The sequence below is a fragment of the Geotrypetes seraphini genome, chromosome 3, assembly GCF_902459505.1.
Source record: "Geotrypetes seraphini chromosome 3, aGeoSer1.1, whole genome shotgun sequence".
Lineage (NCBI taxonomy): Eukaryota > Metazoa > Chordata > Amphibia > Gymnophiona > Dermophiidae > Geotrypetes > Geotrypetes seraphini.
Window position 1 is genome coordinate 249,572,439 of NC_047086.1, and position 13,974 is coordinate 249,586,412.

At 49.6% G+C, this 13,974-nt stretch overlaps 1 protein-coding gene across 4 annotated transcripts in view; it reads left to right on the forward strand.

Moving 5' to 3' along the window:
* LOC117357330 (adenylyltransferase and sulfurtransferase MOCS3-like) overlaps positions 1-13,974 on the forward strand; it is a 117,251-nt gene that overhangs the window by 46,302 nt on the left and 56,975 nt on the right. For all 4 annotated transcript variants that reach the window (XM_033937725.1, XM_033937726.1, XM_033937724.1 and 1 more), the window contains one exon: positions 9,123-9,264. In XM_033937725.1, coding sequence (XP_033793616.1) covers positions 9,123-9,264 — 142 coding nt within the window. The remainder of the gene's footprint in view (positions 1-9,122; positions 9,265-13,974) is intronic.

Here is a 13,974-nt window from a genome sequence, read left to right on the forward strand (position 1 = left end):
GTCCAACACCAGCTCTGGCAGGATACACATTTCAAATCTGACATATTGTAATCACAAAACAGAAAATAAAATTAATTTTTCTACCTTTTGTTGTCTGGTTATATTTCAAATCTTGTTGGTCCAAGGCTCTGGTTTTCTTCTGATAACTTGATGCCAGGGTCTCCTTCTTTCTTCTTTAAGAACATAAGAAGTTGCCTCCGCTGAGGCAGACCAGAGGTCCATCTCACCCAGCGGTCCGCTCTCGCGGCGGCCCATCAGGCCCACTGCCTGAACAGTGGTCTCTGACTAATTTTACAATTTACCTCTAATCCTATCCCTATAACCTTACTCTACTCTTATCTGTACCCCTCAATCCCTTGGTCCTCCAGGTACCTGTCCAGACCTTCTTTGAAGCCCTGTAGCTTGCTTCTGCTTATCACATCCTCCGGTAGCGCGTTCCATGTATCTACCACCCTCTGGGTGAAAAAGAACTTCCTGGCATTTGTTCTAAACCTTTCCCCTCTCAATTTCTCTGAGTGCCCCCATGTACTTGTGGTTCCCCATAGTTTGAAAAATCTGTCCCTGTCCACTTTTTCTATGCATTTCATGATCTTGAAGGTTTCTATCATGTCTCCTCTAAGTCGTCGCTTTTCCAGCGAGAAAAGCCCCAGCTTTTTCAGTCTGTCAGTATATGAGAGGTCCCCCATACCCTTTATTAGCTTAGTTGCTCTTCTCTGGACTTTCTCAAGTACCGCCATGTCCTTCTTGAGGTACGGCGACCAGTACTGGACACAGTACTCCAGGTGTGGGCGCACCATTAAACGATACAGTGGCAGGATGACTTCCTTCGTCCTGGTCGTGATACCTTTCTTAATGATACCCAACATTCTGTTCGCCTTCCTTGAGGCTGTGGCGCACTCTGACATCAGAGGAGGGGTGGGACCGCGGCGCAGGAAGCAGCGCCCAGGCAGCTCAGGGATCGCTAACATCGAGATCCTGCTGCGGGCTGCTTCATAGGTGGTGCAGGAAGGTCAGTGTGGCGAGCGGTCCTTCGGGGGTGGGGGAGACTGAACGGCAAGGCCGGGAGCACCCCCTCAGGGCTGGCACCCGGGGCGGACCGCCCCCCCCCTTAGTACGCTACTGGATAGGAAAATGATTTTATTTTCAATTTAGTGATCAAAATGTGTCAGTTTTGAGAATTTATATCTAATGTCTATATTTTACACTATATTTGTCTATTTTTCTATAGTTGTTACTGAGGTGACATTGCTTATTTTAATGTCATCTGCTTTGACCTCTTTGAAAACCCCCCTGTTCCGCCACTAATTTCTGACAAGTGGGATGATCAGTGACACTCAGAAAAGCACACAGACAATATAAAGCATAAACAATAACACTTTATTATACATATATAAGAATTAAATATAAAATAGCATCACCTTGACCCCATATAACGACCATCTTTACCATTGGGAATCCCTGCAATAGATAGATGGGTAGACCAAAGGACTGTCCCGTGAGACGTGGCCAAACGTCATGGATTCTGATGTCAGGGTCAGAATCCCGGTCTTATATAGGATGCACACTGCGGAGTTCATAGTAAAAGCATAAACAGCTGGTCCTGCTGTTACAATTAGTCCTGCTCTTTTGTTCTGTGTTTTGACAACACCCAGGTCAGGATGTCAGAAGGAGGTGTTTGCAGAAAACCGGCTTTCCATCTGGTTTCACTCTCCCTTTGATGTGGTTTTGTCAACATTCAGGTCCCATCTGGCATTACTGTCCTTTTGAGGTTATGAATGAGGTGTTTGCAGAGATTGTTTTCCCATGAGACTGGTTTCACTGTCCCTTTGAAGATCAAGGAGGTTAGGATGTTTACTGTCCCTTTGAGGCTGTTTGGGCAATTCCTAGGTCAAAAAGGTCAAGTTAGCAGATACTTGTCACTGTCCCCTTCCTTTTGATATAGTCTTTAGTTATTTGAGCAGCTTGCCTGCAAAGGAAGTCAGGTTCTCAAATGAGCAAACTTTACTGCCCCTTTGAGATCAAGGTAACGCTCATGATACGGAGGTCAGATAAGCAGACTTGAGGAGACATATCAGTAATATTCTGAACATGTCAGTAAGTAATATGCTGAACATGTCAGTAATAATATGCTGAACATGTCAGTAATATGCTGAGGTATAACACCCCCGAATATAAATGATAATTAACATTTTCTCTGCGTAAAGTGTGCTTTGTGTTTTTATAATTTTGTGGTTAACATTATGTATTAATAAGATTATATTGTGGATGGAAGAAATTGCATTACAATTAGTACTATTATTATGGGGGTAAAGTCAGGGGTGGAGTTTGGGTGGGTCTGGAGCAGAGCTTGGGCAGGAGTACTCGGTTGGTATTTGTTAGGCTTAGGGAGTACTTGGCTTGAAAAGGTTGAGAAACTGCCCTAGGGAACATCAGCATAAAATTTTGTTCAGTTTGAAGGAGGTAGAGCATGGACTCCTGGTCCACTTGATTTGCAGGTTGCTCTCTGTTATTGCTGGTCCCTGAGAGGCCTTTTTACTAAACAATAATAAAATGCACTACTGCAGGGTGTGCTCAGGCATCCCACAGTAGTTTTTGCATAAGCGGATGCTATCCCTGTGCTAGGGGTAGAGAGTTGGTGTGTTCTGCACTAATCAGCTACATTGCTGCATGCTAACCAATTAGCTCATGGTTAGCCTTTACCGCCTACAATAGAGGTGTCAGTAAGGGCTCACGCACCAGTAGTCACATTCTAATGGGAAAATTAGTGTATGGCCATTATTGCTGAAATTGTTTAATACACTTCTTAATTAACTGTATTGTTTTAAGAGCTTCTTAGTAATTGTTTATTCTTTAGCACTCTCCAGACCAGTAGAGGTTAACTTTACGATTGGGTATATATCTAATCATGACCAGCAGGTGGAGACTGAAAACAAAACTTTGGGACAGTATATCCTAGCCCCTCCTCTCTATTTCCCTCAGTCTTCTTTCAGTCTCCAGCAGGTGTTGAGTGATCTGTACCCATCTCCCTTGGTAGGGCTGTTGGAATTTGTTTAGGGGTTTATTGTCCCTGTTTTTAGCCGGACGGAGCTTGGACGGACTCTGTTTGGGGGTTCGTCCGACCTCGGGGGTGTCAAACCCGGCGGGTCACGAGCGGGGTCCCTCCCCCCACTTCCTCCACCTCCCCATATTTTTTTAGAGGAGCCTCAGCAGTAAGCCTTGCCCCCTAAATCAAGCAAGGCATATTGCTTCGAGAGCCTGTGGAGTCTGTTCTGTGAAAAAAAAAAAAAAAAAAATCCTGAGGTAGTGCTGGTCTGGAGGGTTGTATCCCTTTAAGAAAACTGTATTTTACTGTATTTTTTCAACTAACCGGCACTTTTTTACAGCTAGGTCGCGTATGGAGCAATGAGCACTTCTAAAGGGAAAAAGTGCTCATTGTGCTCCAGACGCGAGGCACTCGCGGCCGGCCTGTGCAAGCGGTGTTCAGGCCGGTGCGGTGGAGGAGCTCCGTCGGCAGCGGCTGCAGGCGCCCAGAGCTCCCCGCCGATGGTGCCTCGCGAGTCGGCAGGGAACGGTGGAGAAGCCCGGTCTTCTCCGTCCGCCCACGGAGGGATTCCCCGAGCCGCCGACGGTCGGGTTTTAGAGGATTCCCTCTCAGCTGATATTTTGACAGCTGATGCCGGCTTGCCTGTTTTAGCGGCTGAGACTATTCAGGTCTCTCAGCCGCTGCAGGCTATGGAGGGAGCTGTTTTGGCGGGAAAGACGCCATCTTCTCTGTCTGGCCCCTCCATTTTGTCTTCCACCTCAGGTGACCTTCCCCCTGTTTTGGCTAAGCAGGGGCAGGTTTCTGCTGGGTCCCCTGCTGTGGCAGGGAGTCCCTTGGGACCCTCGGGGGTTTTTTCCCCTGATTTTTTCTTTTCATTATGCAAAGCCTATTTTCAGGCGGCTGGGGGTCCCGGTTGCGCCCAGGGGGTCTCGGGGGGTGGGGTTTCCTCCGCGCTCCCTGCGGCTTTGCCTCTCTCGTCTGACGTGACGTCCCCTCCGCCGCCTCTCTTGTCCAAGCGTCCGCGGGTGTCGTGGGACGAGGATTTGTGGTCGGAGGAACGTGTCGGTCTGGAGGAGGACCTGGACCCTTCTGAGGAATTCCAGGACCCTCTGGAGGGGACGGAAGCTGGCGGCGGGTTGTCGGGTTTCCCGTTCTCCAGTGACGAGGCGTCCGTGGTGCGCCTTTTTCAGAGAGATGAGCTGCCTGACCTTATTCAACAGGTTTCTTCGGCTTTGCGTTTTGAGGACGCGCCGCCGGAGACTCCGCGTGTGGGGGACCCTCTGTTACGAGGGATCCGTTCCGTTTCCCGCTCTTTTCCTATGCATCAGGATATTCGGGATATTATTCTTGAGCAGTGGAAAACGCCGGAGACGCCGTTTCGGCTGGCGCGCAGCATGGCTCGCCTGTATCCCATTCCTGAAGGGGATCGGGCTACGTTAGCTTCGCCAGTCGTGGATGCGGTGGTCTCGGCTATTTCCAAGCGGCATACCGTGCCTGTTGAGGGCGGTTCTGCCTTGCGGGACTCTGAGGAGCGCAAATTGGAGACCATCCTTAAGCAAAATTTTCAAGTCTCTGCCTTTGGGGTCCAGGCGGCTATTTGTGGGGGACTGGTCGCTCGCGCCGTGTTTCGGTGGGCGGAGCGGGTCTTGGATCGAGAGTCTGACGACTGGTCTCTGGTGGATCAGGAGGTAGCGAAGATTGAGATGGCTGCCTCATTCCTCTCGGATGCTCTGTATGACTTGGTGCGGATCTCGGCTAAGTCCATGGCTTTTGGCGTGGCCGCAAGGCGTGTGTTGTGGCTGCGCGCTTGGGCGGCGGATGCTGCGTCCAAAGCTAAGCTTACTAAATTTCCCTTTCGGGGGTCGTTTTTATTTGGAGAGGACTTGGATAAGTTGATTCAGACTCTGTCGGACTCGAAAGTTCCCCGTTTGGCGGAGGACCGTGCCCGCCCGGCGTCTCGGGGTGGTGCGGCCCGGGGGCGTTTGCGGGAATTTCGCAAGTATCACCCTGGGCGTGGGGCTGCTTCTTTCCAGTCTCCGGGGTTTTCCCGGGGTCGGTTCTTCCAGCGCATGCAGCCCTTTCGGGGGGCCCGTCGGGGGGCAGGGAATCCCTCCGCCGGTTCCCCCGCTTCCCGTCCTGCACAATGACGCCTTGCCGGCGCCCCCCTTGGTTCCGGTGGGGGCCCGGCTGCGCGACTTTTTTCCCAAATGGGCCGAGATCACGTCCGATCAGTGGGTCCTGGAGGTGGTGCGGGACAGTTATGCCCTGGAGTTCGCCCGCTCTCTGCCGGATTTTTTCCTCGCTTCTCCATGTCAGACTCCTGGGAAGACGCTGGCGTTTCGCCAGACCCTTCAGCGCTTGCTAGATCTCAGGGCAGTAGTTCCGGTGCCCCCCCCGGAGTGGGGCACGGGCAGGTACTCCATTTACTTTGTGGTGCCCAAGAAGGAGGGGACTTTTCGGCCCATCCTCGATTTGAAAGGGGTCAACAGGGCTCTCAAGGTTCCCTCTTTCCGTATGGAAACGCTGCGGTCGGTCATTCTGGCGGTTCAGCCGGGGGAGTTTCTCACTTCTCTCGATCTGACGGAGACCTACTTGCATGTTCCTATTCGGGCCTCTCATCAGCGTTTCCTGCGCTTTGCGATCTTGGGTCGGCACTATCAGTTCTGTGCGCTTCCCTTTGGGCTGGCCACGGCTCCCCGGACGTTCACCAAGGTGATGGTGGTCGTCGCGGCAGCCTTGCGGTCGGAGGGCATCCTGGTACACCCCTACCTGGATGACTGGTTAATTCGGGCCAAGTCGTTGCAGGAAAGCTCCCGGGTTACGGCTCGGGTGGTGGAGTTTCTCCGGTCGCTGGGCTGGGTGGTCAACCTTTCCAAGAGTCGGTTGGTTCCGGCTCAGCGTCTGGAGTACCTCGGGGTGCTGTTCGACACCTCCTTGGGGAAGGTCTTCCTCCCAGAGGCCCGGGTGAGCAAATTGCAGTCTCAGATTCGCCTGCTTTTGGCGTCCCGGTGTCCTCGGGCGCGAGATTTCCTCCAGGTCCTGGGGTCGATGGCGGCGTCCCTGGACGTGGTGAGGTGGGCGCGGGCCCACATGCGTCCTCTCCAGTATGCTCTGCTCCGGAGGTGGTCTCCCCAGAGGCACGGGATGGATGTTCCGGTTCCCCTGCGAGGCTTGGCGCGCTGCAGTCTGCGTTGGTGGCTCCGGACCCCTCACCTAGTTCAGGGGGTGGGTCTGGATCTTCCGCAGTGGACGGTGCTCCTTACGGATGCGAGTCTCCTGGGTTGGGGGGCCCAGTGCCTGGGTCACTCAGCTCAGGGAACCTGGTCCACGGAGGAGGCCTCCTGGTCGATCAACGTGTTGGAGACCAGGGCGGTCCGGCTGGCGCTGTTGGCTTTCCACTCCCTTTTGTTGGGCAAGTCGGTCAGAGTCCTGTCGGACAATGCCACGGCGGTGGCTTATGTCAATCGTCAGGGGGGCACCAAGAGCACTCTGGTGGCGCAGGAGGCGGCTCGGCTCATGGTTTGGGCGGAGTCGCATCTTCTGGACCTCTCGGCCTCTCACATTGCCGGGGTAGAAAACGTTCAGGCGGACTTCCTCAGTCGTCACTTCTTGGATCCGGGAGAGTGGTGTCTCGGCGCCGAGGCGTTTCAGTTGCTAGTGCGTGCTTGGGGGCAGCCCCTGATGGATCTGATGGCTACAAGTGGCAACGCCAAAGTACCCCGCTTCTTCAGTCGTCGCAGGGACGGTCTGGCCGAGGGTCTGGATGCTCTGGTCCAACCGTGGCCAACGGAGGGGCTGTTGTATGTGTTCCCTCCTTGGCCATTAGTGGGCAGAGTACTGCTTCGCGTTGTTCGCCATCCGGGGCTGGTGGTTTTGGTGGCTCCGGATTGGCCTCGTCGTCCGTGGTATGCGGATCTGGTGAGGCATCTGGTGGCGGATCCTCTTCCTCTGCCTCTCGGGTGCGATCTTCTGACGCAGGGTCCCATTCCCATGTTCGACCCGTCTCCCTTTTGTCTTACGGCTTGGCTCTTGAAAGGGGCCGCCTGAGTAAGAAGGGATATTCCGACAAGGTGATCTCTACACTTTTGGGGTCCCGGAGGCTTTCTACCTCTCGGGCTTATGTACGGGTTTGGCGTCTTTTTGAGGAATGGTGCCGAGCGCGGGGAGTGGTCTCCTTTCGCGCTTCTCTGCCTAACATTCTAGAGTTTTTGCAGGATGGCCTGGATAGGGGCCTGGCCTGGTCTTCTCTTCGGGTTCATCTGGCGGCCCTGTCGGCTTTTCGGGGGCTGGTGACAGGTCAGCGTTTGTCAGCCATTCCTGATGTGATTCGCTTTCTTAGGGCGGCCAAGTTGCTCAGGCCTCCCATAAGGCCCTCGATTCCCTCTTGGGATCTCAATCTGGTTCTCTCTGTTCTAGTGCGCCCTCCTTTCGAGCCGTTGGATGGCTGTTCGTTGAAGGACCTTACGCTGAAGTCGGTCTTTTTGGTGGCCATTACTTCCGCTAGACGGGTGTCGGAGCTACAGGCTTTCTCTTGTAGGGCTCCCTTCCTGGAGTTTTCGAAGGAGCGGGTTGTTTTGCGGCCTGTTCCTTCCTTTCTGCCGAAGGTAGTTTCTCCTTTTCATGTCAATCAATCGGTGGTCCTCCCGGTCTTGGGTAGTCGGGAGGGTTCTTCTGAGCAACGTCAGCTGCGCAAGTTGGATGTCGGTCGGGTCCTCCATGCTTATGTGCAGCGGACCCGGGATTTTCGGAGCTCCGATCATCTCTTTGTGCTTCTGGCGGGTCCTCGTCGGGGGGCTGGCGCTTCTAAGGCTACTATTGCGCGCTGGATCAAGGAGATGATTGCTTCCGCTTATCTTCTGAGTCAGAAGCCGGTTCCGGAGTTTCTCAAGGCTCATTCCACTAGGGGTCAGGCGGCTTCTTGGGCTGAGTCGTCGCTCGTGCCTCCGGTGGATATTTGTAAGGCTGCGGTTTGGTCCTCCTTGCATTCATTTGTTCGGCATTATCGGGTAGATGTTCAGGCGCGTCGGGACGCGGTGTTCGGTGAGCGTGTTCTGGTATCGGCCCTTCGGGGGTCCCGCCCGTGAGAGGGACTGCTTTGGTACGTCCCAATCGTAAAGTTAACCTCTACTGGTCTGGAGAGTGCTAAAGAAGGAGAAATTAGGTTCTTACCTGCTAATTTACTTTCTTTTAGCTTCTCCAGACCAGTAGAGGTCCCCACCCTGTCTGTTGTTGTTGTTGTTGGGGCTGTTGCGCAGGCAGTTTTTGGTTTTTGCTGCGGGTTCTAGTATTTTTCTAGGGCCGGGGAGAATTGAAGAACAGCGGCTGTGGCTCGGCTGGCTTAGCTGGCGAGCTGTGGGGACCTTCTTCCTTCGGGAATTTCTCCTCTGCATTTTCCAACAGCATTTTTGGGTATGTTATTTGTTACTCCTTTCGGAGTATTGTTTTTTCTCTCTGTTGTTTTCCAGTTCTTGGTTCTGCTTGGCTATTCGGCAGACTGAGGGAAATAGAGAGGAGGGGCTAGGATATACTGTCCCAAAGTTTTGTTTTCAGTCTCCACCTGCTGGTCATGATTAGATATATACCCAATCGTAAAGTTAACCTCTACTGGTCTGGAGAAGCTAAAAGAAAGTAAATTAGCAGGTAAGAACCTAATTTCTCCTTGCTGCTTTTATTCTTGGATTGTTTTTCTTTTATTACCTCATTTACATGTTACCTAGTCTATGATCCTATTATTAAAATTGGGGAATGTGTGGCACAGTGGTTAGAGCTACAGCCTCAGCGCCCTGAGGTTGTAGGTTCAAATCCCATGCTGCTCCTTGTGACCCTGGGCAAGTCACTTAATCCCCCATTGCCCCAGGTACATTAGATAGAATGTGAGCCCACCGGTACAGATAGGGAACAATGCTTGAGTACCTGAATGTAAACCACTTAGGTAATAAGGGGTATATAAATACTTAAGTATATAAAAAATCACTAATGAAACCTTTCATATTTGATGGTTTTCTAAAACACCACTAACCTTCATATAAATTAGTTTCATTTAAGGGAATTTATCTGGGTCTCTCCATGTTTTTATTAGGATGGCTCCAGTGATTCTTCACTGCCAGTGCTACATAATCTAGTGACGGAGTTGCCCTTGTTGGAAGCAAAAATTTCCCTCAGTAACAAAGCTATATTAAGATACAGCAGACAGCTTGTTCTCCCAGAGCTGGGTGTCAAAGGTATGTAATAATAAATGTGCATTTATATTTGTTAGAGGTTATATGCTTCTGTCAGAACTTGTAGTGTAAAGGGTTTACACCTGGAAGATAATTAGAAAACTTTTAAATGTTTCGTTTATATCCTTGCATTTGTATAAGTTTTGTTAGTCTTTTTTGCACCTTTGACCTATAGGGTAATATGTAATAATGGGTGATTTCAAGCTACTTATTATTTTAACGGTTAAAACTTATGCTTAGAATAGATTTTGGTGAACAGTGGCAATTAATGAGGCAGACTGTGGAATAGGCCACAGCAATCTAAATGGAAGATAAGGGAAGCGAGGGGATAACAGTTTTGGTGATGTGCTTAGAAAGGGAGGGATAGAATTTGGTGTCAACTACCCACCCCCAGCAGCCACAGGGATGGGAGGGCAATAGAGAGGGACTAATGCTGTTGCTGCTCTAGTAAGGTGGGCAGTAGAAAGAGGCTGAAGGTGCAGTTGTGGTTGCTGAGGGCAGGTAGCTGCCTTAGCCTTTCCCCATTGCCCACCCCAATCATCTCCAGCAACCTCAGCTGCAGCCTGTCTGGCAATAGAGCGAGGCACATGCATCTAAATCTGAATCCTGATCTTTGATCTTTCCTATGGCCTTAGTAGGTCCTACGCCTGGCCTGTGGTGACCTATATACATGCCCAGCCTACAACAATCCTTTTTGACATTTAGGGCTAGATACACTAAAGAGGATCGGTAAGATCATGTGGGTTTGCTCCAATCCAATTTTTGGCCAATTCAAAAAGAGCTATTGATACACTAAATAGTTTGCATGTAAATAATTCATGCGGATGTTCATCAGAATCCCTTACTCTCTCGTCCGATTGATTTCTGTGAGAGCAGCTCTCACACATGCGCAGAGCCAGCAGGGGAAGCCCGAACAGCTGAGAGGCAGGGGAAGCCCCGAAAGCAGCCGTCTGCCACTCAGCTATTTGGGGTAGGAAACCTTTTTTTTTGTTTGTTTTAAATGACACACGCAATATCTGCCCCATTAAAAAAAATAAAATAAAGGCCCACCCCCAGCTGATGACTGCCCTCCATGCTGACGAACACGGCATCAGGAATCTCCCCCCCTACACTAGCGAAAATCGGCAGGAGGACTGCCCATTCCCTCCTGCCATGCCGCCTCCATGAGAAAAAAAATGGCAGGAGGGATACCCACACCCTCCTGCCATGCCGAACCCCTCTGTGAAATAAAATTGGCAGGAGAGATTCCCACTCCCTTCTGCTAACGGAGGCCCTCCCAAATCATTCCCTACCCTCCCCTTCACCCATCCCCCCACTCCCTCAAGTACTTTTTTCCGAAGATAGAAGCAGGAGGGAAGCACGGTCCCTCCACCTTCAAGGCCCACCTGTCCAAAATGGCAGGCCTTCCCAAGGCCCTAATTGGCTCACACCTAAGGACCCTCCTTTTGGGGAGGAGCCTTAGGTGTCTGAGCCAATCAGGGTCTTGGGCCCCTCCCCATGCATTGCATGATGCACTGAGGAAAGAAGGGCTGCCATTTTGGATCAATGGGCCTTGAAGTTGGAGGGACCGTGTTTCCCTCCTGCATCCATCTTAGGAAAAAGGTATGGGGGGTTTTGGGGGAGCATCTGTTGGCAGGATGTAGTGGGCATCCCTACTGCCAATTTTCTCTTGCGCAGGGGGGAGTTGCCATGGCAGGAGGGAGTGGGCATCCTTCATGCCAGTTTCTCTCTCGTAGGTGAGGGGGTCGGTATGGCAGAGGGGTGTGGACATCACTCCTGCCGTTTTTGCTGCCGCAGGGGGGTGTCAGTTTGTCAGGGGAGGGGCATCAGTGAGGGCCATCATCGGCGGGGGTGTTTTTTCTTTAATGGGGCATATATTGTGATTGTGTAGTATGCACAGCATCTGTGTATATTAAAAAAAAAAAAGATCTATACTATGGTTAGACAGGTAAGCGACTGGTCTTGACTAGTCGCTTTTTTTGGGATCGATTAAAACTATCAGATTTTTTTTGTGCATCAAGAAGCCATGTTAGAGCATCAATCACTCTGTTAGTTTACATGGCATTTCAATGAGTTTATTTGTATGGTCGGATTGGAGAATGAGCAATCGTGCAGAAAATCATGCAGTAATCCATTTTCTGCATCGGGTCGGTAAAGGCAATTGTCGTTAAACCAGTCAAAACTGGTTTAGCAACGATAGTTAGAAGATCACTGACTTTAGTGCATCTGGTCCTTAATGCACTGAGTGGCCAAGATTGAAATTATAGTGTAACAATAGCTTCTGGATGTCGCAGAAGAAGCAGATAAATGGGTCCAAAGTTTATTAAATATGTATAACCATTAAAAGTCACATAGGTACATAAATTAAATCAGTCCAAAACCAGCTTGTAAATATCAGTGCCAAATTGTCAGACCCAACACAGTCCGTGTTTCGGCAAACCTTCATCAGGGGTCCTGATGATGAGCATAAAAATCAAATGAAGAGTGCGATGTCTCTAAACAAAAATTTCAGAATATATTGCCTCAGAGTAATCCAGTACTGGAACAATGCCAATTTGAGAGATGCACAAGTATTTTTATCAAGAACATTGACTCCACGGTGTTTGTTTTTGGGTGTTCCTTTTTTCCCTGGGGGGCTGCTGGGTACTTCTTTGTTGCTGACAATCCCAAACATAAAATGTAAATGAAATCAACATATATATATATATATATGTACTGTACTGTTTTTTGATACAAATGAAATAGTGTCTCATTTTTTTATTTTAATACCATTATGCCATGTCGAGCAAAGTGGGGAGGCGGAAACTTCAAGTTTAGGTCCCATGTGGTCTTTGGAGCATGGCACACAGCTTTTGAACCTGTTAGGGAAGTGAAAATTTCCCCAGGTGCCCCGGAACAATGGCATGGCGGGCCAAACTGGCACAGAGGCTCCACAGCCAAAGAAGAGGCGTCTGCTCCCTTCTAAAGAGGAAGGAAAGTTGCCTACTAAGATTTTAACCCAGAGTTTATTAATCAGCTCTGGCTGCCATATGCACATGGCCAAAATATATGATATAGGTCCGCTGAAGAGCAACCCTCAGCACACACCTCTAAGAATCCTCAGAACGCTTCTTCTATGGGAGCAAAGCTCCTCCCTGACTGATTGTCAGTCGGATAGAGAGTCAGGGGATAACAGATGAGTCTTGTTACCCTTACTGTCTCAAAGCAAGGCTTCACTGATGGGAGATTCGGCCTTGTATGTTCAGGATCAGGATTGAGTCCCATCCACAGACCTGGAAAAAGATCCCTCTCTACGGCGGCTGTTCAAGTTTTCGTCCCTGCCAGACATTCTCTGTTTTTTCAATTTGTTGTTATCCGTGTTGAAGACCCGGTATATAAGGTTAAGTTTTAGTTTAGTTTAGTTTATTACTGAGTCTCTTTGTGAGCTCAAGATTCATTTACCTCAGCCATCTTATTGTTCTCTTTTGAGTAGGGTCTGATCTCAGCCCATGTCCTTTCCTTGGCACCCAGACATGAAACTCCTGGTTACAGAGCCCTCAAAGGGGCAAAAGTTATGACTAGGCTATATCTTCTGGATCAATGTCCCCTCATGCATGGATGCCCTCCAGCTGTGGCCCTGTGTCTCCCATTATCGGTAAGGGGGCGTGAGTGCTGCAGAGGAAGAGGTGAAAAGGAGCAGAGGCGCTGGCGAGGAGGAAAAAGGCACAGGCGCAGGCACATCCTATAAGCAGTCAACTGGCTTCTCGCAGCACACAGTTTGCGATGCACTAAGAAAGCCAAAATCACACAATAATTCATATACGTATTCATACATATTCATTTATATTTTTTGTTTTTAATCTTTTAGTGATGTCAGCAGTTTTTACTGAACCAGATAGGGCCAAGCTCAAAAATCAGTGCTGAACACCTTAAAGGGTGAGTGCTCTTTATAGCATAGCATGAAGCACCAATTACCGCGCCTATCTTCTCCCCCCTCCCCCCCTTTTTTCAAAACTGCGCAAGAGGGTTTTAGTGCCGGATGACACGCTGAATGCTCTGCGCTGTTCTGACGCTCATACGAATTCTATGACTGTCAGAGCATTGCAGAGGATTCAGCACACCGACCAGCACTAAAAATCTCTTGGGCGATTTTGTAAAAGGGAGGGTTTGTGTGCTGCAATTGACACCTGCTGAAACCTGGTGCAAATCCTGGCAAGTAAGTTGGGCACATATCCTAGTATAACACTGTGCTCAAATTTTCAGAACCCCCTTGGTCCACCTCTGTCCGTCCCCTGGTTATGTCCTTTTGGGTTGTGCCTTTTGAGATTTAGGTGCATAGTGTTATAGAATAGTGCAAAATGTGCAAATCCTATGAGTGTCGGAGCAGTACGTAGCATGCAGTGCGCTTGCCGGCACTAAAAAACAATTTAGCGGTTTTGTAAAAGGAAGGGTAAGTGATTAACTTTTACATTATTTAATATATTCCAAAGATGGTCTCATATTATTTTAAAGTACATATGTGTGAAACTAGTTTTGGTCTTAGTTTTACAAAACACAGACAGACATTTTGTTGCTAATTTCCTTCTAATTTATTCCAAACGAATAGTAATAATTCATATAGGCCCTCTGCTATGGTAGAGGTTTCTACCATGGTCTGGAGCGCTAAATGCTCCGAAGCTCATAGGATTTCTATGAGCGTTTGGAATCTCTACAACTGAATTATTGAGCCATATG